Raw genomic sequence first — 24535 nt, forward strand, 5'->3', positions numbered from 1 at the left:
CTGGTCTTGTTCAGGTTACAAAAGAAGTACCAGTACTTGTAGACACGTCGGCAAGAGAAGTATTGAATGGGAAGAGATTTGCATAAATCCTGAGTGTATCTATGAGTTCATCTCGGAAGCAACACAATGAATGTTGCAACCTTGCCACTATTTAATGGATCCAGAGAACAAGAGCCTTTTATTCTCAAGTCGGTTTCTGAAAACTAATTTATGGAGAAAGACATCAGCGATAAAGTCACTCAGAGCACACATCCCCACCAAAGTCTAAAGATTGCAGTCTGCATGCAAACAAGAACAGAAAACTTGAATCTCTTTGTCGGCATTATTGTGTGAGGGCAACCAGGTACCAGATCGTGAAATTAGGAAAAGCGCTGTTGCATTTTATCGAAATTTCCTCACAAACGGTGGCACTTGTGGGGGCAGCAACGGTGTAAAACTTGCCCGTGTTGCGCTAAATCATCTGGTTGTTCTGTCCATTACTGTAAGTCCTCCAGGTCACCCAGTGGAAAAAAAAAAAAAAAAATGGCCACCAAATTGACAACTTCTTCCCCTTCTTCGAGAATCAGACAAGAATTGTTGTGAGCACCCATATCTATAGTGTCTATGGATTAATTTACAGTTGCCCTATAGTGTTTCCAGCAATGTTCCCTCTAAACTGCGCATTTGTGCACTTGTCGCACACTGTCAGCGCGGTGGAAAAAAGATCCAGCGCAGTGAGCCTGATGTCTTTTTTTCTTTTTTAAACACAGCACCACACTGCCTCTCACAGAGAGCTGCTGGTCGGCCACACCGAGCCACACACTCTACTTCCTAGTTTAACTGACACCCCCCCCCACCCCCCACCCCTCCATTTTAAAGGGGTAAACTCATAATTACAAACACCGGGGTATGTGAATAATGGAAGAAAAAGTCGTGAAACTGGACAAGATTTTTTTCTTTTTTGAGCAAAAAACGGTCTGGTCTGAAGCCAAAGTAGAAAGTTCAGGATGAGATGGTGTATAATGTTAAAATTCCACCTTGGCACAGCCTGATTTGAGGTTGAAAGCACAGATGATACAGTGCACAAAAAGCGAATTCTGTATTTTAAATATAGGAGGCAACATAACATTAACCCTAAAACTGTTTGGGAGGATCATTCAGCTTTCAACATGCATTGCGAAAGATATTCTGCAAGCAATAGTTCAGTTTTACACCAAGAAAAACAGACGGGGATGTCATTGTGGCTTAAAAAAACAAATTAAACAAAGTTGGAAGTGACATTTCATATTTATAGTTAATAGTTGGCTTGGTATGTGTTTGTATTGTAATGTATTTTTGTTTTTGTTTGACATTTTCAGTAGTTTGCAAAATTATTCTTAGAAATGTTCTATTGGGAATGTAATCTGAGCATTTTAATGAGCCATGGAACGTCAATGGATGACTGATTGATCACAGTGCATACGTCTGATGTTGCTCACAGTGGTCAAAGGGGGCGCTCACGACCTTGGTGTGTTTGCTCAGACACGTAAAAAATTAGAAGGAACATCGGTTTCCGGTGTGGCTGGAAATAAGCGGTGTAATTTGGTAGCTGCTCCTATTTATTCATAATGCGCTTCACGTTTACTTCTTTATACTTCCTATTAATTATTGATCTATGCAGAGTTTTCACATCGTCTTTCAAGTGTGGCTGACATCTAATGTAAAATAATAATTCCTGCTGGCCATGCAAAAACTTTTCAAACTTTTCCCTGTGGCAGTCTTAAGTTTAAAGTGCATAATTCTTTGTTGGATAATTACAAAACAATATTGAAAAGGCATGAAATTATTCTTAAAAGTGTAAAGCACTTTTCGAATATCTCTTCAAGGCTGTAAAGAGTTGAATGAAGTACATTCTGACGCCCTGCAGTGAATTATTGCCGACACACACTCAACCCACTAAACGGACGCATGTCTACTTCACAGGACTAGAGACTGTGAAATTACCCAATCAGAGGTGCTTGTCGGTTCACAGATATAAGTCCGCACGCGTAGGCCAACTGAGGTGAAACACGTGCACTCGGCAAATACAGAAATGCTTTGGAAATTTCATAAAGTGCCATTAAACTTTATGACACACCAAGTGAAAATAAAGCTGTTGGGAGAAATGCGATCAGAGTGTCACCGTTGAGTTGTTTGTTTCTTTACTTTTTATTTCTCTCCATAAACATCAGATGTGTTTAATGTTACCGCGAGGCTGCGCGAACAACTACCTCCGCTATTACGGAACAGACGCTGATCATGAATTATGACACGATAGCAGTTTTGTCCCCTGCAACCAATAATCGTCTAAACAAAAGATAGCACATAGTGTGAAACTGGTTGTCGCGTATTATTTACACAACATTTGAGGCTATTTTGTCGGATGGATGTGAGCGGCGAAGTATCCGTACAGGTACCCCAAAGAAGGGTAAAAACAGCCAGTAAGCCATTAACGCACCTGCATTTAGAGTGGAGAGAACGATAAGCAGTGAACTTGTTTCAACTTCTCAGAAGAAGAATTATTGTCTGTGGTGAATTAGTCCTTAATGACCATCTGGAATGTAAAAAATGCAATGCAGCCCCGGAACCATCAGATCAGTGAAATATTTCAATCAACTCGTCGCAAAACTTGTCCCGTTTCTCGTCATAGCCTCTGGGTTTTCCCTTAACGCCATTTACGTTTTGTCCCAGGTGAAGTACGGCCGCTTCGGCTTCGTGTGGGATTCGGCGGTGCTGGAGTACGTCGCCAACAACGACGATGATTGCTCCTTCTACACGGTGGGCAGCAATGCGCCGGATCGTGGCTACGGCATCGCCATGCAGCACGGCAGTCCATACAGGGACATTTTCTCCCAGAGGTAGGAGCCACTCCCTCAAAGCAACACTGGGTGACATCATTGTGTCATCTTTAAAGAGACAGTGGACCATTCCGACTGGCCATCTTGAGCTCCGCCCCCCTTAGCTACATTTTCCATGTCCCGCAAACTTCCAAAATGGCGATTGAAGAGAACAGGTTTGAAGTCGATTATTGCGTATTCCAGATAATATTGCGGTATGTTTTTACCAAATGCGTCAGACTTGTCCAAGAGAGGTCTCAATTATTTCACGCAAGGATATCTACACAGAATTCAGATTTTGGACAGAGCAGGACGCAATGTCAAGAGTTACGGCGAAACGTTGTCGATCGATGCAAAAAATGTTTGACGCCTCACAAACTTCATATTGAAATCCAACAGGATAAAATAGTGGAATTGTACTGCACTTGTAAAGCAGGGTGAGTATTTTTTACGTGGAAAGATCCCGAGTAATATCATTGGAGTCTTTAGAAGTGAGTGTGTGTATTCATTCGACTTGGCTCGTAATCGAACCCAGAGCTCTGTCTTACAAAACTGATGTGATACAAATTGGCAAATCGGCATAAAACATGACACACTTCATTCAGCAGGTCAGTGATACACTAACAAAGTGAAAGTTGCTCTCCTGCAATGTATGAAACTGGTGAGAATTCAATCAAATTCTCCCTCACTTACCTTCGAACATACAGCCTTGGGTTTGTTGATATTGTACGTGTTGACCGCGAGCCTTAATCCATCGTAGACACTTCGTCAACTGTGTTTTAGGCTTTGGAAAATGAATCAAGCGGGCCCCTTGTGACCTCGCCGGATATCTTTCATCAGAAATGCACATTCCTCAAGCATATCTGAGGATCATTTTCTTTGTAACATTAACTTTTCCAAGCGCACACTACTGACAACCAGGATTGCTTTTGGGACAATATGGTCAGAGGGGCGTGTCAAGCCAGTGGTTAAGACAATGCGGCTATCTGATTGGCTATTATTGTACGAGTGATTGACAGGTCGGAAAGGTCCACTGACATGCAAATCGGTGTAATTTCTCCTCCACAACTGTAGCCATCCCGCGAGATTTGGGTAAAAATGAATCACTTTCCTGAGATGTATTCTCATATTTATTGTCTCCTCGTCTAAAGGTCATTCAGGTTTTCTATCAACACTTTAAATTCAGTTTGACAAAACAGAAAATGTCCAGTGCCATAAAATTATGCCCACTGGGATGCTTGACAATCGTCTCCTTAGGTGAGGAGGCAACCAAGAGCAGATTAAATTGTGCGTGCTGTGTAATCTTCCAGGAGGCAGATTACACTCTCAGCCTGTGTGAAGAAGTTATTTAGCGTTGCAATCAGCCATTTCTTAAATCACATCATCTGACAACACATATTTTGCTGGATTTGTACTGCAGGTCCAAGTGAACAGTCACAATTTTTTCAGATTTTCTTCACTTTGCGTGTATTACGCATTTGAACACATGTCCCATATGGGTGTTTACATTCATAGAACATATGAAATGTGTATGCACAGATGCCCAAATTGCTAGTACTTAAATCTTCAACATTGGCCAGTGAAAAACAAGTCGACGAGAATAATTGAAAAATAAATGAGTACACTTTGTAATACATTTTTTTTCCACGTACCAACATAAAATCTGCAAGGCACGCATGTCTATGATGATTTGTCACTGTAATTGTGCCTTTTAATTTGGATGGAAGCAGCCATTTTAGTATCATTTTGCCCATTTCCAGGTATCCTCCACAGATACATTTTTGCGACCAAATATGAATCACCTTTACAATGGGTGACATTGCATTGCGGGGGAGAAAAAAAAATTGTTCCGAGTGGCCGGAGCATAACAGCAAAGTGTGATGACTCGCCATAAAAACATGAAACGCGAATAACTCAATTCCACAATGTCAGAGCTGGAACAAACGTCTTGTGTGTAATGGACGTCCCGTCCTCAAGCCATTCATTGACACTACTTAACTCGCTCGTGCACCTACGTCATAAAATCACGTGACTTTTGTTTACGTCGCCATATTGCCGGTCAAGCTAAGCATTGCTCAATCTTAAGTCGGTTGGAGACGACATGAAATACAATATGTCTTGTAGCACGATATTATCAGACATTTGGAAGGTGAAAATAAACGATGGTCCATGGAAAAAATTAGATAAACTCGGCATAGAAGACCCGTATTTAATGCAGAAGTCGATGTTTTTGCCAATAAGAAATTTGACTGTTTATTCGCTTCCGCTTGTCTTGGACAACTGGATATACACATGAATCTGGTGAGTGAGCCATCGAGATTTACACATAAGAGTTTGAAAGCGTGTAAAAGTCTGGACGCATACGAATACTTTGTTGCTGGATCAGTTCTCAATCAGGAATAAATCCCACATAATTTTGACGGCTCGTGAACGCGGAAGTGTGTTCGCCAACACGTTAACCTTTGCCAGAATCCATCAATATTTTCAGGTAATATTCAATACAAATACCAATATTTAAATAAATAACCCCCGGTTTAATACGTCTCATTCATTAACTATGATTGGGGGGGAAAAAAAACAGGACGGAGTTGTCTCTATGGAGCGTACACGGAAGCGATTGCGGCCAAACTTAACCTCCGTAAAACTCTGCAAAATTGTTCTCAAATGAGCCAATTTGGGATTATAAATACTTTCCGGTAATTTGAGATTGAGAATAATAATCCCTACCTGAAGTGAAGCGATCGCTACACAGACGTGTGTGTATCTTGGTTGGGCACCATCCATCCCTTTTAATTGCCGAAATCCATCGATATTTTCTGGTCTTTTCAGCTGGTATTCTTTAGAATGATCTCTTTGAATATCTGTCCCATCTGTCGTAACAACCAACAGCACAACAGGTCTCGGGTATTGTAAATATTCTCCTCCGGTTCGAGGTCTCCCACAACGTCGTGTAGCTCTGTTTGACCGGCAATATGGCGCCGTGAAAATGGTGACGTCACATGCACGATCTCGATATTTGCAACACAGGCCTGATGCCACTTTCCTGGGTTCTGTATAAAAGGCTTTTGCTTCATCATGTAATCCACTAAACAAGATAATCATATTTAAAGGAACATCTGTTCAGTCAAATTGCTACTGATTGAGAAACTCCTGAACAATCGCTTATCAATAGTGAATGAATCATTTTTATCCCAAGCTGACACATTTGGCCATCTGTCAAAATGTGTTTTTAGATTTCTTTACAAAGAATTCACAATCTCTTCATATATTCACCCGTCTGTGATTATTTCTAAACATTTACTCGGGCACGCAATGAAATACAAATAATTTCCAGCCGTGCAAACGGTCTAATTTTACCGATCCGATGATGAACAATCTCGCAGCTGTTTCCTCGTTGGGGCCTCGGATGCCTCGCAACCGCGCATTGCAGCTGCAGTCATATAAACATAAGGGTTTCTTTGTGGCCTGCGTATGGAGTGCTTGCCATCTTTATTGCACGGCCTCCTCTTTTAATGATTGTGCACAGGGATTATTACAAGAAGAAGGCAAATATAGAAGCCTGCGGTCTTCGTCGGACTGTAACGGTTCATGGCCGCGCAAAATGTGCAAGCTAATTTGGAAGCCGTATATCCAATTGTTTTTTTTTTTTTTTTTTGACCGTACAAACCACACGGGAATCGCGCTACAGTTTAATTGTGTAAACATTTTTATTGTTTAACACCATTGATTAGCCGTCACGTACGTACCTGGTGCAGGCTCAACTGGAATATGCGAGAGTTGGGTTTGAGAAGTTTATATTTGCCTTCAAGTAAACCTATGTTTTTATGTGGCGCACTTCAGTACAAAAACCAAGAGGAAAATTGAAAGGGGTGAAGCAGAGTGCAAAAGTGGATATGGAGTTATAAACACACACACACACACACAGATACACACAAAAAAATGGGACATTTTGTAAAAGGCCAGCATCTGCCTGTAGCGTTCATCGTTTGACAACATGCATTCATTGTAGAAACAAAGCTGCAGTTTTAGTGTTTGTGTCAATCATCACTTCTCTCCATTTATTTTTAATGCATACATGACACTGCCGACAACCCCAACAACTGAAAAGAAATTTCATGATTCTGCCCAGTGGCGTTCATTAATGTGAGTTAGATATGAGACGTTTAAATATGTTGAAAGGTGTCCAACAAGGATCACTGTTGAATCCTCAATAGTTTAGCAATCTTGTTGATTATTCTTATCTCAGCTGTGTCTCCATTTTTGAGTAATTAACAATCGTATTCAAATGGTCAGTGGCGTTCATAATGTGAGTTACATATGAGACGTTTAAATATGTTGAAAGGTGTCCAACAAGGATCACTATTGAATCCTCAATAGTTTAGCAATCTTGTTGATTATTCTTATCTCAGCTGTCTCCATTTTTGAGTAATTTACAGTTGTAGTCAAATGGGTCTGCCCATTGGTGTTCAGAATGTGAGTTACATATGAGACGTTTAAATATGTTGAAAGGTGTCCGACAAGGATCACTATTGGATCCTCTTTAGTTTAGGAATCTTGAGGATTATTCTTATCTCAGCTGTGTCTCCATTTTTGAGTAATTAACAATCGTATTCAAATAGGTCTGCCCATTGGCGTTCATAATGTGAGTTACATATGAGACGTTTAAATATGTTGAAAGGTGTCCAACAAGGATCACTGTTGGATCCTCAATAGTTTAGCAAACTTGTTGATTATTCTTATCTCAGCTGTGTCTCCATTTTTGAGTAATTTACAATCGTATTCAAATGGGTCTGCCCATTGGCGTTCATAATGTGAGTTACATATGAGACGTTTAAATATGTTGAAAGGTGTCCAACAAGGATCACTGTTGGATCCTCAATAGTTTAGCAAACTTGTTGATTATTCTTATCTCAGCTGTGTCTCCATTTTTGAGTAATGTACAATTGTATTCAAATGGTCAGTGGCGTTCATAATGTGAGTTACATATGAGACGTTTAAATATGTTGAAAGGTGTCCAACAAGGATCACTATTGAATCCTCAGTAGTTTAGCAATCTTGTTGATTATTCTTATCTCAGCTGTGTCTCTATTTTTGAGTAATTTACAGTTGTAGTCAAATGGGTCTGCCCATTGGTGTTCAGAATGTGAGTTACATATGAGACGTTTAAATATGTTGAAAGGTGTCCAACAAGGATCACTATTGGATCCTCTTTAGTTTAGCAATCTTGAGGATTATTCTTATCTCAGCTGTGTCTCCATTTTTGAGTAATTTACAATCGTATTCAAATGGGTCTGCCCATTGGCGTTCATAATGTGAGTTACATATGAGACGTTTAAATATGTTGAAAGGTGTCCAACAAGGATCACTATTGGATCCTCTTTAGTTTAGCAATCTTGAGGATTATTCTTATCTCAGCTGTGTCTCCATTTTTGAGTAATTTACAATCGTATTCAAATGGGTCTGCCCATTGGCGTTCATAATGTGAGTTACATATGAGACGTTTAAATATGTTGAAAGGTGTCCAACAAGGATCACTGTTGGATCCTCAATAGTTTAGCAATCTTGAGGATTATTCTTATCTCAGCTGTGTCTCCATTTTTGAGTGATAATCGTATTCAAATAGGTTGTGGACAATAACCTTTGAAGTTAGGTTATCATCCATAATTCACAGTGAAGTGAAACAGGATGTGGCCTCGGAGCAAAATTATTGTTGTCCTTTATTCACAATGACTATACTCGGGGGGGGGGGGGGGTTAACTGTGGAGTTAGATTTGCTTGTTCTCCAGATAGCAAATGTTGATTTTGCGAAAGAGATCTTAATGCCAAAGAGATGGCCTCTTAAATCTTTTTTATTCCTAACGTCGAGTAACAGCAGCAATTGGTAAGAAACAAAGCAATATTGCGCAATTATACGAAAGGAGAGTGAAGTGGTGCATTTTTGCCCATGTATGTTTGTCACAGTATTTAACTCCTCTCTCAGCTGCTACCTGCAAGCTCCCTGAAGGTATTATTAGAGATGAGAAAGGATTGATTGTTTCTGGCACTTTAGCGTGAGTGGGGAGGCCATTGTCTTTCGAAATAGACAGCCTTCTATAACATCCTCATTTTCAACCACTTTGCTGTAGAGAAGTAGTCATTGCTAGAGGTCAGGTGAAGCCCCTCCATCTGGGTGCGTTAGCTGCAGCAGGAGAACAAATGCACTCGCTGACTGTGTTTGTATTCATGTTTGTGTGTTCTTCTGATGGACGGTGACAGCCTGCAGATTTGCCGGAGTCAGAACAGCCCAATGCGAAGGGGATAGTCCCGCTAATTTCAAATGACAGCTACACACAAGTAGACTGTGAAGTCCGGAGGGGGAAATGGTCTGAAGCCTCACACACATACACACTGAGGCTTGCGTGGGTGTGTGTGTGTGTGTGGTGTGTGTGTGTGTGGTGTGTGTGTGTGTGTGTGTGTATATAGACACAAACAAAAAAACAACAACAAATAAATGTATACAGTGAAGAAGATAAGTATTTGAACACCCTACTATATTGCAAGTTTTCCCACTTAGAAATCATGGAGGGGTCTGAAATTTTCATCCTAGGTGCATGTCCACTGTGAGAGCGATAATCTAAAAAGAAAAATCCAGAAATCACAATGTATGATTTTTTTTTTTTAACGATTTATTTGTGTGATACAGCTGCAAATAAGTATTGGAACACCTGTCTATCAGCGAGAATTCTGACCCTCAAAGACCTGTTCGTCCGCCTTTAAAAGTCCACCTCCACTCCATGTATTATCCTGGATCAGTTGCAGCTCGTTAGCTGCATAAAGACACCTGTCCACCCCAGACAATCAGTAAGACTCAAACTTGTAACATGGCCGAGACCAAAGAGCTGTCAAGAGACACCAGAGACAAAATTGTACAACTCCACACGGCTGGAAAGGACTACGGAGAAATTGCCAAGCAGCTTGGTGGAGAAACGTCCACTGTTGGAGCAATAAGTAGAAAATGGAAGAAGCTAAACGTGACGGTCAATCTCAATCGGAGTGGAGCCCCATGCAAGATATCACCTCGTGGGGGTCTCAATGATCTTTAGAAAGGTGAGGAATCAACCCAGGACTACATGATAGGACTTGGTCAATGACCTGAAAAGAGCCTGGACCACCATTTCCAAGGTGATTGTTGGTAATACACTAGGACGTCATGCTTTGAAATCCTGCATGGCACAGAAGGTTCCCCTGCTTAAACCAGGACATGTCAAAGCCTGTCTTAAGTTTGCCAAAGGACCATTTGGATTATACAGAGGAGTCATGGGAGAAAGTTTTGTGGTCAGATGTCATAATTCCACGAACCGTGTTTGGAAGAAGACGAATGATGAGTTCCATCCCAAGAACACCATCCCTACTGTGAAGCATGGGGGTGGTACCATCATGCTTTGGGGGTGTTTTTCTGCACATGGGACAGGACGACTGCACTGTATTAAGGAGAGGATGACTGCGGTCAAGTATTGTGAGATTTTGGGGAACAACCTCTTTCCCTCAGTCAGAGCATTGATGGGTCGTGGCTCGGTCTTTCAACATGAAAATGACCTGAAGCACACAGCCAGGAAAATCAAGGATCTGGTGTGGACTCGCCAATGTCCAGACCTAAACCCAATAGAAAATCTTTGGAGGCAGCTGAAACGCCGTGTTTCTCAGCGACAGCCCAGAAACCTGTATGTTCTAGAGATCTGTGTGGAGGAGTGGGCCAAAATCCCTCCTGCAGTGTGTGCAAACCTGGTGAACAAATGCAGGAAACGTTTGACCTCTGTAATTGCAAACAAAGGCTACTGTACCAAATATTAACATTGGTTTTCTCAGGTGTTCAAATACTTATTTTCTACACTGTGTGTGTGTGTGTTTTGTTTTGTATTTCAATAATTATTTTGAGGGCACTACAGTATGAATTTAATAACCTGAAGGTTTTTCCTTGAATTTACATTTTAAGCCTCCCAAGGTCGCTTTTGTCATTGTTCAGCTGGCAGCTCACTTGCTTTCTTTCCATATCTTCCCCAAGCAAATAAATTAAGGTTAAACTAGTGTCACTTATGTTGAAGCGATTTCTCCCACTCAATGTGCTCCTCGGATTGTGTTAAAGTGCTACGGGGACCAATGAAAACAAAGTTAGCCGCGTTTGGCTCTTACAAACTGTTTTCTCAATGCTTTTAGTATTCTGGCAGGCTCGCGCGGAGAGCAATAAATTTGTCAGAAATACATTACAGTTTAAAAATCTATCGATAAACTGACTTGTGAAAGTTTTGTTGTTGCCGACCTTGAGGAAAAAGCCAATAAGCGCCGGAGCTTATTCTGTAAAGTAGCTACAATAGAGATAAAGTAAAATGCTTCGTTCCGGTGCACATAAAACCGCTTTTGTCCGAGTAAATCTCACATTTTGAGCCCCGTAAAATGGCTGTAAGCAGACCACGCGGACCTTCAGCACGCCGTCCATATTCTAATATTTATGTCTCTGTCAGCGGCAGTCTATCACAAACGCAGCCCACACACTTAGTGCGTTCATTAAATCTTTATTATTCCCAATTAATGATGGCAAGGTCTCCCGCTCACACTCTCAATATGTTAATGACGGTTAATGAACATTTGACTTGACTGCGTTGTTTATCCTGTTCCAGCTTTGATGATCTGCTCCGCTTCACCCGCACACTCTGCCTTAATGAGGCCTAATTGAAAACTTAGCTAAGGCACGGAATCCTCCGAACACTTATTGGAATTACCAAGCTTTGCTAAGTTTGCTTCAGGGACCGAAGACCTTTCATCCCGCTGCTTGTAAGGCTTCCGCGAAGAAACGGGAGCGCGGCGACTCCATACGGGATCACAGTAGGATGGTGTTGTGTGGAAATGTCTTGGATTCCTTTGTGAGCTTAATCCTGCTGTGCTCTGTGTGTGGTTTTAACCCTTGATTGGGACTCTGTATGGCTGGAAAGAAATTGGAAACTGCTAGCCATCGTGATTAAAACAAGCAAAAACAAAAAAACAGAATGGATATCTAAACATGAGGACGGTGTTAAATAGGAACTGAGCACCCATTCCGTATACAGCAGTGGTCTCGAACTCAATTCACCTCAGGGCGGCTGGAGGCACATTGTGGCTGAGGTTGGGCCGCGGCGTCGGCGCACATAAATGAGAAATTGTAAAAAAAAACTTCTTTTCTATTCTTCAACACAAAATGAGATCAGCAAGGAAGCTGGTGTAAACAAGGTACGTGCAAAACTACGAATAAAACTCTCCATGGCAAGACTATTGTAACTTTCAGTCAATGAAAAACGTTTCTCTGCTTGCGTCAAGCCTGGTCGATGCCACGCCCCCAAGAGCCACAACCGCGCCGCGATTGGACGATTCGTCGGCTCCACGTGCAACACTGTAAAAGTGCCTTTCATATCAAACTGTAGGGCTGCACTGTTATTTAACTCTCATAGTAAGGTTGGGGCCACCAAATATCATTTTGGGGGACTACAAACGGCCCGCGGGCCCCTGTTTGAGACCCCTGGTATAGAATAAATTGAGCCCAAGAGCACGAGGCTGTCCGTCTTTCAACTTTCAGTGGAAGTTAATAATAGCTTCTTGCACTTACTGTGCTGTTGATTAATATTTGATCATCTTCACTCTTATCTTATCTGTCCGGGTCAGCTACAATTCTCTTTGTTCATAATCATTTTAAGCACTTACTCAGAACACAGTGTGGCTTGCGTAACGCCGAGGTCAGCATGTTTTCTGCACCTTAAAAAATGGATTTGCATGACCGCGAATGGTCACGAGAGAGACAGAGGTAGAAGTTGGCACCAAGGAGAAGCAATGATCAAAAGATGAAGTACTGAATCTACCAGCTTTTATACAAAAACAGAGAAGAAGGATTTAATAGTATGAGTCCCTTTTAATAATTGTGTGCCTGCTGCTAATTAATCTTGCCACTTTTGATGAGTACACAGTGACCTGCTACTGCGCGACACGAATTAACACAATTATTCAGTCCGGTGTCACTATTGTTGAGCACAGCATTTGACTCATTTTACTGCATGAAAACTATTTGTCGGAACAAATATATTTAGTACATATTCATCCATTCATCCATGTAAAGAGCGCCTCTACTTGTGAAAAAGTCACATTACAAAACCACTTCCGGAATGAATGAATTTTGTAAGTGAAGCTACCACTGTATATAGAAAGGACAATATATAAAATGCACCAAAAACTATTAATCAAAGTCTAACTAATATGACGTTAGCAAATTTTTGAGTACCGTAACAAGCCTCACTGAGTACATTTGTAAAGGAAATAGCATTTGGCACATACACACGCTGCAAGTGCCCACATTAAAAACCGCATTGAAACACGAGATATTTACAAAGAAAGACAGTACACAGAAAGAGTTGAATGCTAGCGCTAACGCTGGACCTTGCTAATGCTAGCACCGCGCTATAGCGAGAACTAATTCTAACAGGGCCGGTTAAAATAAAACTTCCTGGTAAATATCACTGAGACACGGCAGTAACACACAAGCACAGCACTAACACTAGCGCAGCGGTAACAGGGCCGGTAAAAGTCACTTCCTCGGCACATCTATTCCACGGGTCTCATTCTTACCTTTTCTGCTCGAGTGCCACCTTGCGGCCGTTAGAAAAAATGCACAAATTAGCCGCATCACCGCATAAACCGCAGGGTTGAAAGGGTGTGAAAAAAGTTGCGGCTTGTAGGCCGGAAATGATGATAAATTAGGTCAGTTAAAAATTGTTTGTTAGCCAACAATACAGTACTGTGAGCTAATGCAATTCTGTGTTAAAAGCCTAAATCCAAGACTTGATTTAGTCACACATTATCTGTCAGTGAAAAAAATTAGTTCATAAATGGAGATAATTATTACATGTATGTTGCTGTGTAAAAATGACCTCCCGGGTGGTGAGCATGCTGACATCAGATGTGTAAGTGGGACACGACTGACTGTCAAAGTTGCATCAGATGTGAGAGACGACATCCGATGTGTAAGTGGGACGGTCACAGTTGCCTTGAATTCAAGGTTCATGGGAGACTTCAAAGGAACTGCTTGGGGTCATTTTAGACCCCCACTTGGAGTTATACAAAAATTGCATTTTATTGAAAGTAATGAAAAAATAAATACACATGCAAATAGCCTCATGTCACAAATGTTTTTTTTAAGGAATACCTGGAAGATGGATATCAAAACTTCATTTTAACGAGATTTAAAAAAAAAAAATAGACGATATAAACGAAACCTGTTGGCATTTACTGTAATTTCCGGCCTATAAGCCGCAACTTTTTTCACACGCTTTTCAACCCTGCAGTTTATTTGGTGATGTGGCTAATTTGTGCTTTTTTTTTTTTTTTTTTTAACGACCGCTCGGGGGCACTCGAGCGGATAAGGTAAAGAGTGAGACCGGTGGAATATATGTGCCGAGGAAGTGACTTTTTCCCGGTCCGGCCCTGTTAGCGCTGCGCTAGCGTTAGCGTTAAACTCTCTGTGTACCGTCTTTCTTTGTAAATATCTCGTGTTTCAATTTGGTTTTCAATGTGGGCACTTGTGGCTTTTGCACGGCTACGGCCTACGTACGTACCAAATGGTATTTCCTTTACAAATCCACTGGGTGAGGCTTATAACCAGGTGCGCTCTGTAGGCCGGGAATTACGGTATTTAGATATTGGACATTGCGTTTTGATCGACAGCACAGTTGGTGTATATTTTGCAGTTTTGAAAAGAAGCGGAGACACTCAAAATAGTGCTGGCGAAGGGTGAACACTGTTATTGTGGATTAATAAACCATGACGTTTTTTGAGTAGGGAAATGACAAAAAAAAAAATTCGCATTGTTTTAAATTTGAAGACGAGCAAAGACTCTGGAGACGGTGACAGGTACAACCTGATTATTTGATGTTCATCAAGGGCGTGCCAGCCATCACAGATAGTGAACAGAACACCGGTGCTAGACAAAAGCGGCACATTTTTATCAACTCATGTCTGATTGGTGCATCCCAGTCAAAAACGGCTAATTAACTTCTGAATTGTGATGATTTTGATGTGAAATCTCAATGATGCGGGCGCCACGGTGGCTCAGTTGGAAAGCGTTGGCCTCACAGTTCTGAGGTCCCGGGTTCAATCCCGGACCCGCCTGCTTGGAGTTTGCATGTTCTCCCTGTGCCTGCCTGGGTTTTCTCCGGGTGGGCACTCCGCTTTCCTCCCACATCCCAAAAACATGCAACATGAGTTGGACACTTTAAATTGCCCTTAGGTGTGATTGTGAGTGCGGCTGTTTGTCTCCATGTGCCCTGCGATTGGCTGGTGACCAGTTCAGGGTATGGCCCGCCTCCTGCCTGTAGATAGCTGGGATAGGCTCCAGCACTCCCCGTGACCCCTGTGAGGATAAGCAGCACATAAAATGGATGGATGCATGGATGTCAATGATTCTTTGATGACATTTTGAGCTTCTTAACCTGAAGTGGGACACGCACAAGCAATTTTCAGCTCATAATAATCTTGTTATTGTAGACGCCGTTAGTTTCACACATCCTCGTTCAAGACGGCATTTGCGGCAAGTCCGCCTAAATGTTTCAGGTGTTGGTTTGTGTTTTGTTCTTTTATTGCTGTGTTGTAAAACAGTTTCTAATTGCAATGGAAATGTGACCAACAGTGTTGTAATCAGTCTGCAAAGAGGGAAACGCTCCTTATGCCTCCCTCCAGCCTGTATTGGAATTCATTGGCGAACATGCTATCAATGATTATCTGCAGCTTTGTAGGGGAGTTGGGCATGGCTCGGTTGGTGAGCCGGAGGGTGGAAGTCCTTTCTCCCTCTCCCTTTCATTCGTTTTGGAGAACAAAGCTCCCGATTTTCAGTGCGTAGAAGCGACAGTTAGCTAGCCTTTTTCAAAGGTCCACGCATTCAAGAGCAGGAGCGCGATGCGATCGAGAGAGCAAACAGTCCATCAAACAACCCCGTCGGGGATGTCTGATATTGACTTACCCTCTTATTAATGCAGGTCACAGAACAGTAGAGACTATGATCATAACTTAATGGTTAATTTCTTTCAAAGGAGAATCCTCTGTGAGCAAGGGCCGGCTTCCCTATGATATCATTCACTCAGCCTGAAACAATGCAGAATTGAAACTGAAAAATGTAACACTCAAAGACAAGGGTGTCCAAACTTTTACCGCAGAGGGCCCCGAAGAGAAAAGTCAAAGGATGCAAGGGATACTTTGAAATTCTTCAACTTTAATAAACACACAAAAATCAATCAAGCAAGCATTTATAGATTGTATGTATTGTTTATACATTATATTTACGTTGAAAAACCTTTCTGCAGAAGGTGATGAGGTAAATTGTTAAGAATTGTTCAAGTTTCCCACTTGGACAGATCCAACCCTGGATTGAAGAGCAGCCGAAATCCTGTCTCCACATCCAAAAACAAAAAAAAGAGCAATCTGATGATCATTATTGATATGGTCACAAATTGGACATTTCCACAGAGCAGAAAGTGGAAGAAACCATTTTTGTTTCTCAAAACAAAAAAACTATGACCTCTATACACCACAGTGTCATGAAGAGTGAAATGTAGCTATTCCGATCTTTGCATAATTCATTGTTCCCGTGACAATGGCATTCATTCATCCATCCATTTTCTTAGCCGCTTATCCTCATGAGGGTCGCGGGGAGTGCTGAAGCTCTATTTTATTCATCCATTTTTTTAACCACTTATCCTCACGAGGGTCACGGGGAGTGCTGGAGCCGATCCCAGCTGGCAGGAGGCGGGGTACACCCTGAACTGGTTGCCAGCCAATCGTAGGGCACATGGAGACAAACAGCCACACTCACAATCACACCTCGGGGCAATTTAGAGTGTCCAATTAATGTTGCATGTTTTTGGGATGTGGGAGGAAACCGGAGTGTCCGGAGAAAACCCACGCAGGCACGGGGAGAACATGAAAACTCCACACGTGCGGGGCCGGGATTGAATCCGGGTCCTCAGAACTGTGAGGCCAACGCTTTACCTGCTGACCCACCGTGCCGCTCTGTTCTATTCAGTATGGGATTATTCCAGCTACTCAGTTGAGAACAGAGACGCAAATTGCATCGTCAAAAAAGGCCCTGGCAAATTGCCGTAAGTGCTCAAAAAACAACCACACAAACCTAAATCGGACTGTATATCCAACTGTGAGTCACAAATTCAGATACGAACTTTTTCCATTGGCGTATGATTATCGTTCACCCATGTGGAGAACTGAACCAGCAGTGCAGTTTCCCTTTAAAACACCGGTTCCATTCCCATCTGTCTCCAGAGACCACCGCCAAACAAATCTGACATTCTCTTCCGACGGTGGTGTGAGATTTTTACACGGAGAAAAACGTGACGCCGGATGAGTCCGAGCCGGCGGCCGCGACAGCGCAGCAAGCGGCAGCGAGCCGCACGAGAGGCCGCTGATTATGTCAGCGTTTTTAGGCCAGTAAGTGAGCTGTCAGGCCGGTGTTCTTCTCGTTTTGGGAGCTGACAGTCACAAGTTCATCTGAGTGCAAACAAACTCATTTTAGCCTCCATTGCCTTTGCTCATCTTCTCAGCTCATCGTATTCCGCACGCCTCTTCAGTTCGTTCCTGTCTTCCTATTGTCTTTTCGTGTGTGCCGCCCCCTCCACCCTCCTCGCCGCCCGAGTTTGTTGTCAGTTCTCCATCTCGACCGAACTCGCTCTCATTTTCCCCCTCAATTTTCCATCGCGTACGATGAGTCACTCCAATCACTCCACCTCTCACCTCACGGCGACTTCGCACTTCCGCTGCCTCCGACCGAGAATTGCGTTTCGCCGCCCAGGAGATGCGCGAAGAAAAAGTCATCGAGAAAAAAAGGAATGTAGCTGCCCCAGGAATATTTTATATAGTCGTACGGCGGCATCACGGCGACACTTTGAGGCTCTCGTAGAAGCAGTTGTCTGTTTCTCAACTCTGCCACCTTACGCACGGTCATCAAACTTACCTACATGTTAAATTATCACAGCTGATGCTAGTAGGTTAGACTACCAAGACATGCATCCATTTTCCAAGTCGCTTATCCTCACAAGGTTTGCATATTCTTCTTTACTCATGTGGGGGGGGGGGGAATATACAAGATCCACTAAAACTGCATGTTTAAGCACAAAGAAATGTTTCTCAGGGTTCGTGTCTGGCTATGGCTGGCTTGCACGTGACGTCACGCTTGTTCATCCGGGTACATGACCGCCATTGTTGCAGACAAGCAGTCAGCTGTCCGTCGTCATCGTGCCAGATTTTTGTTTCGTCCATGGATGTGGAAATCCCGGAAACAAAGACATTGGGAAGCCATTTTTCCGTGTTCCAAAGATTAGATTGCATGAAGGAGAAAGATACAATGGAGTTATCCAAAAAACAGCAACGAAATATAACGAGGTGGAAAACTGAACGAAACTCGAGTACACAAGGCAAATGGTTATTTGAAAGTCTCTTCTGATCATTTTGTAAGTGGTAAACATGTATTTCAAGTGTCTGGATATTCTACTTCAGGGAAGCCTTTCACATCCTTTGAAAGTACGTCGTTGTGGAGAGAATACAGATCGATATCTTCACAGAGTTTGATTTTGTCTACATGTAGTTATGGCGACATCATCAAGTGAATTAAAGTAGGCAGAAAACATCCGCCGCTCGCCGCTTACACATGAGTCTGTGGACGTTGCCATGGTGATGTCATCTGCAAAGCCTAGCTCGTCTGTAGAAATCGCGGCAATTATCACGTGATTGCAACCCAATATGACATATGGTTGGTCTTTAACAAATAAATTAATGCAATGGAACAAAAAAATTCTCACATACGTTCATTTTCTTACTTTCTGTAAGCTATGCATGACAATTGGAGATGTTAGAATATTACTTGATTGGTCGCTTGTATAGTTAATGGAGGTTTGATTTCAGCTTGAGAGTTTTCTCAACATTATGTCTTACAAGAAACGTTGTTTAGAAATGACCACAACATGTAAGTTAACCAGTGTCATAGAACAGCTTGCGCTCAATTTCTGAGTTACCACTCATTGTATTTTTATTTGCACAAATCACAAAGTTCTGGCTTATAGAGCTCGTGCACCTACGTCATAAAATCACGTGACTTTTGTTTACTTCATTAAATTGCCGGTCTGGCAAAGCTTTGTTCAATGCTAAATCGGTTGGAGACAACACAGAAATATGTCTTGTAACACGACGCCCAGAGTCTTGTCCGATACGTGGAAAAATTAGATTAACTCGGCCTAGAGGACCTGTATTTAATGCCGAAGTCGATGTTTTCGCCAATAAGAAATTGGATTGTTAATTCGCTTCCGCTTGTCTTGGACAACTGGATCTACACATGGATCTGGTGAGTAAGTCGTCGAGATTCACACAGAAAACTTTGAAAGCGTAGAAAAGTCTGGACACATACGAATACTTTGTTGCTGGATCTGTTCTCAATCGGGAATAAATCCCACATAGTAATGGCTTGATGGCTTGTGAACACATAAGTGTGTTCAGTGACACGTTAACCTTTGCCGGAATCCATCAATCTTTTCAGCTACTTTTCGGTACGAATACCAATATTTAAATAAATGACCCCTGGTTTGACACAAACTCGCATTCATTAACTATGATTCGAAAAAAAGAAAATAAACCACTAGGATAGGCTTCCGCCCCCATACACAGAAGCGTGTTGCGGCCACAAGTTAAGGTACATAAAGCTCTCCACGACAGAAGGTTTACTTTCTGTTTTTAAAAACACATTGGACTCATTTGAGAACAATGCATATCAAAAAACAAAAAAATATATATATATATATCTGTCGGGGAGAGGACCGAAATTTAACGTGTGGCCGCAACACGCTTCTGTGTACGTTGGAGACGACTCCATGTCGGGTTTTTTTTTTTTAACACATTGTTCTCAAATGAGCCAACTTGACATTATAAATACTTCTTGGGGATTTGAGATTGAGAAGAATAATTCCTACCTGAAATGAAGTGATCGCTACACAGTCCATCACGTTTAATTGGTGAAATCCATCGATCTTTTCTCATCTTTTCAGCTGGTGTTCCATGGAATGATCTCTTTGAATATCTGTCTCGTCTTTTATAACAACCAACAGCACAACAAGTCTCGAGCATTGAGAATATTCTGCTCCAGTTCAATGTCCCCCACACTGTCGAGCAGCAATATGGCACCGTGAAAATAGTGACGTCACGTGCACGAGCTCTATATATGCCTGGAAATATTTCCACTGAAATTGGCTGTCGAAATGGAAGTGCAACTTCTTTTCTTGTGCTATGATAGCACGAAACGACCATTATCAGTCTCGAAGGGGCCGTCTGGCTGAGTTGATCAATACCAGTGACTGAAAGATCAGTTTGCCAGGTACAGAGATGACAGAGTGAGTTCCCACCATCCAGTTAAGTTCCAAAGACCCTCCTCCGTTCTCCCCAGCTGTGGCGCTGAGCACAGCTTGACATCTTTTTGCATCCATCTCACTCCAGTAGGGATATGAGTGATAACATTAGGGGCTGTTATGAATAGATAGTGGCAATATTCAAACATAAAACATTGATCTTGAGACCACATTTGAACATGAAGGTTCTCAGTTCTTAGCCTTCCTTTTTTGGGTCTGGTTCTATTCATCTTTCATCAAGACCTTTTTTTTTTTTGTAATATCACAGGCTAACACAAAGTCATGTTTCCTTTGCTAATTTCCCCGACATAGCAATCTAAATATACCCTCAACCCCAAGCCGTGATGATGACAGTGGGGGGGGGGGCGATACTCTCCCAAAAACAGCGTCACCCCGTGACACGCGAGTTGACCATCGCCTCCTTATCTCAAAACGTACCACCCTCGCGTCTCGATCCAAAATTCACCCGCCCACCCGCTCAAATCAACTAATAATGTGTGATCGCCCCACCATCAAGGCTGCTGCCCTCGAGTTGCCATGGTAACAGCCAGTCCGCCACTGCAGAAAGTGAACGCTGCACACGCACGTTCTCACGCACACGTATCGGCAACATTTGCCCCCGCCGCCACTCGGTCAACTTTCTCCTCGTTTGCTTTAACATCCGCTGGGAGTGTTCGTCATTAAAGATTTCCCCAGTCAAAGTCAACGATCTTAAAGGAAGGTGATAGTGTAGTTCACACAAACACACGCACACGCGTAGTCACGTATTGTATAGACAACTACTGATTATTGTAAGCATGACAATACACGCACAGGTCATCTGACATTTGCTATAATCATCCATCCATTTTCTGAGCCGCTTATCCACACATGGGGGGCGGCAGTGCTGGAGCTCGTCCCTGCTATCATTTTTTTTTTTTCAAAATTTGTTGCTGATAGGTGGAGTGTTTATGATTTTGTCCACATTTACGTTACTTTGTTGTAGGAATGGAATTCCATTGAAAATAGGACCCCACCACCACCACCACCACCTCCCTGTCCTTGTTTAAAAAAAATATTTTTAAAACTTGTAACAATATATGCAAATGAACACTGAACATTTCAGTCAAAATCATCTTGAATTGGACTTCCTCTACGTCCGTCCATCCATTTTCTTAGCCGCTTATCCTCACGAGGGTCGCGGGGAGTGCTGGAGCCTCTCCCGGCTGTCATCGGACATGAGGTGGGGTACACCCTGAACTGGTTGCCAGCCAATCGCAGGACGCATGGAGACAAACAGTCGCACTCACAATCCCACCTAGGGGCAATTTAGAGTGTACAATTAATGTTGGATGTTTTTGGGATGTGGGAGTTAAACCAGAGAGCCCGGAGAAAACCCACGCAGGCACGGGGAGATCATGCAAACTCCACACTGGGAGGGCTGGGATTGAACCCTGGTCCTCATAACTGTTAGGCCAATGCTTTCCAATTGCCACACCGTGCCGCCCTAAAACATAACATTGATACATATTTATGTACAATATCTACTATACTGTACACACTATATTCACAATTTGAAGTGATGACAATGGATCTGCCAGGCAAGATAGCAAAAAAAAAAAAAAAAACTTAAGTTAAAGGTTGCTAAGATGTGGTAACATAAGATAAGAGGGCAGTTAGTGTTCGATGGAAAAAGGATGACCTCTAAAGGGATAAGCCCATCCAAAAAGAGAAAGGCACACAATAGTCACAATTCCATGTTATTGAAGTCATTATTTCTGAAAAAGCCAAGTCGTTGTGTGCTGCTGAGTGCGGTAACAACCCTGTCAGGAGGGGGTAATCCAGCTGAGAAAGTAATGGAACTAAAATGATATTGCAAAATGTAAATGCTGCGAGACATCGGGTCGAACAAAATTACTTCCATGCCGCCCAAGTTATTATTTCCAAACGGATGCTAATGTCCTATATTATTGTAATTACACCTGAAAACACCAAAGGTTGTCTTTTTTTTTTTTTTCCCACATCTGGCAAGAAAGATGAGAAATTTTATGGCGGAAACACATGAAGGTGACAAACTGACGAACGCGGCAACTGCTGTCCAATACTGTTGAATAATAACCTCAGACGATGAACCGCATGCTTAAGCAGACGACAGACGGAATGTAGATAGCACTGGAATGTGTTCCATTGTGTTAAAACTGAAATAGAAAAAGACTGAAAATAATCACGCGCATTTTCCTGTTCTAACATTCATCCATTTTCAACACCGCTTATCCCGGTTCGGGTCGCGGGGGTGTCGGAGCCTAACCCGTCTGATTTCGGGGCGAAAGGCAGACTACGCGCTGAACTGATCACTGGGCACTCTGTTCCAGCATATTTAGGGTCATCGAAGAAATATTTTCCACTCAGACAATTCTATTGGTCTCTCTATGGCATAGAGTCTATGCCACAGGTGTCAAACTCAAGGCCCGGGGGCTAGATCCAGCCCGCCACAATATTTTATGTGGCCCGCGAAGGCAAATCATGTGTCAACGTTCATGATTTTTGATTAAATCTGTATAAAAATTACTAATTGTCATATCATAAATGATAACATTGAGAGAGTGTAAGCATTTTTCCGTGACCAAACATCAACAATAGTTGAAAAACTCATTACCCTTGATTTCTGATTCCAAAACTAGATCATAAATTTGATGTGTAAATATGATGAGACAATGAAAGATATTTATGGTTTCAGTCATAAGGACCCTCTGATGGAACTCGGAACCTCAATGCAGCCCGCGACAACCAACGCTCATTGCCGTCGTCTGAATTGTTTCCTCTGCATCAAGCAGTGGAAAATCATGTTCCTATTGTCATCTTTGACAAGACACAAAGTACTTACATGTAATTGTGTATTTTGGCGCCGAGGCGTATTTCAGTGAGCGTGCACCAGCCAAATTAGGGACGGAGACAGATGGTGTACGGCGGGAAACCTTTGACTGGAGCCATGTTTTTGTCAGCCTTTTTCTTCCCCCCGCCTGTCAGCCACAGGCCCCGAATAAATGAAGAACAACGGCGACCGCTTTTGTGAGTCGAAAAAGGATTGTCTCTTTTTAATCAACAAAGACAATACGTATCTATTATACGTTATGTCAGACAATTATTTCAGATGTCATCAAAGGTATGCATCTCTCATTCTCCGATGCCAACCATCGATATGACATTTCAATTATAGATTTTTTTTTTCACCCCATCGATAACTTTTACTTAGCTTTAGCGCCAGGAATGCGAATCTCTCTTTTGGCAACCGTGACTATTTGTTTGTGCAGTACTTTTGTTGCTTTAAAATGTTTAAGCAGCGTGTATGTGTATTTGTCAGAGTTGCTTCATAAAGACTGCAAATTTCATGTTTGTTATTGTAGTCATAACGCCCGTTAGGAAAGTAAAAGTCAGCAAATATCGCAACGTCATGGTTGATAGTTTACAATGTAATCTGTTTGTTGGGTAATTTCTCCAACGTATTTTTAACCAGCGTTCATCAATCATTCTCAAATCAATCCAGTATATTTTTTTTTCCTTTCAATGGCACGTGCTAAAAATGTACACTCATTGTCCAAAATTGTTTGCAGTAAATTTGTTAAAACAAAGCAGGGCCCCTGGCTTTTGACATCTCGACAACACATGAAGGATGGAAGTTGATGTTTGTCGTGGATACGTGGGCTCTTTGATTCTGACGATCTTGACAATATGAGGTTCAGTGGTGACGAGTGACGCGCAAAAAAACTAGTTTTCGCAACAGCGTAAAACAGCCACCTCCTTTCTTACTAGTTTTCATTTGAGTGTTTTAAATTTGCTGGTGATGGAAGGAGTGTTTCTAATTTTGTACACATTTAGATTACCGTACTTTCCGCACTATAAGGCGCACCTAAAAGCCTTTAATTTTCTCAAAAGCCGACGGTGCGCCTTATAATCAGGTGCGCCTTATATGTGGATCAATATTGAGCTTTTGGTGCAGCTCCATCTAATGGATGCATAACGTAACCCCAGCCTTTACCTATAATGCAGTGCGCCTTATATATGAAAACGTTTTAGAAATGGGTCATTCATTGAAGATGCGCCTTATCGTGCGGAAAATACTGTACTTTGTTGTACAAATGGAATTCCACTGAAAACAGAGGACCCCTCAAGCCCCCCCCATCTGTGTTTAAAAAAATCTTTTTGAAACTTGTAACAATATATGCAAATGAACATTGAGCATATCAGTCAAAATCATCTTGAATTGGACTTCCTCTA

At 42.1% G+C, this 24535-nt stretch overlaps 1 protein-coding gene across 8 annotated transcripts in view; it reads left to right on the forward strand.

Annotated features, from left to right (window-relative positions):
- grid2 (glutamate receptor, ionotropic, delta 2) overlaps positions 1 to 24535 on the forward strand; it is a 491233-nt gene that overhangs the window by 446362 nt on the left and 20336 nt on the right. For all 8 annotated transcript variants that reach the window (XR_009794537.1, XR_009794538.1, XR_009794536.1 and 5 more), the window contains one exon: positions 2689 to 2855. Coding sequence is in view for 5 of the 8 variants with exons in the window: in XM_061816592.1 (XP_061672576.1) it covers positions 2689 to 2855 (167 nt within the window). In the remaining 3 variants the exon portion in view is untranslated. The remainder of the gene's footprint in view (positions 1 to 2688; positions 2856 to 24535) is intronic.

This window comes from Syngnathoides biaculeatus, chromosome 4 (assembly GCF_019802595.1).
Source record: "Syngnathoides biaculeatus isolate LvHL_M chromosome 4, ASM1980259v1, whole genome shotgun sequence".
Lineage (NCBI taxonomy): Eukaryota > Metazoa > Chordata > Actinopteri > Syngnathiformes > Syngnathidae > Syngnathoides > Syngnathoides biaculeatus.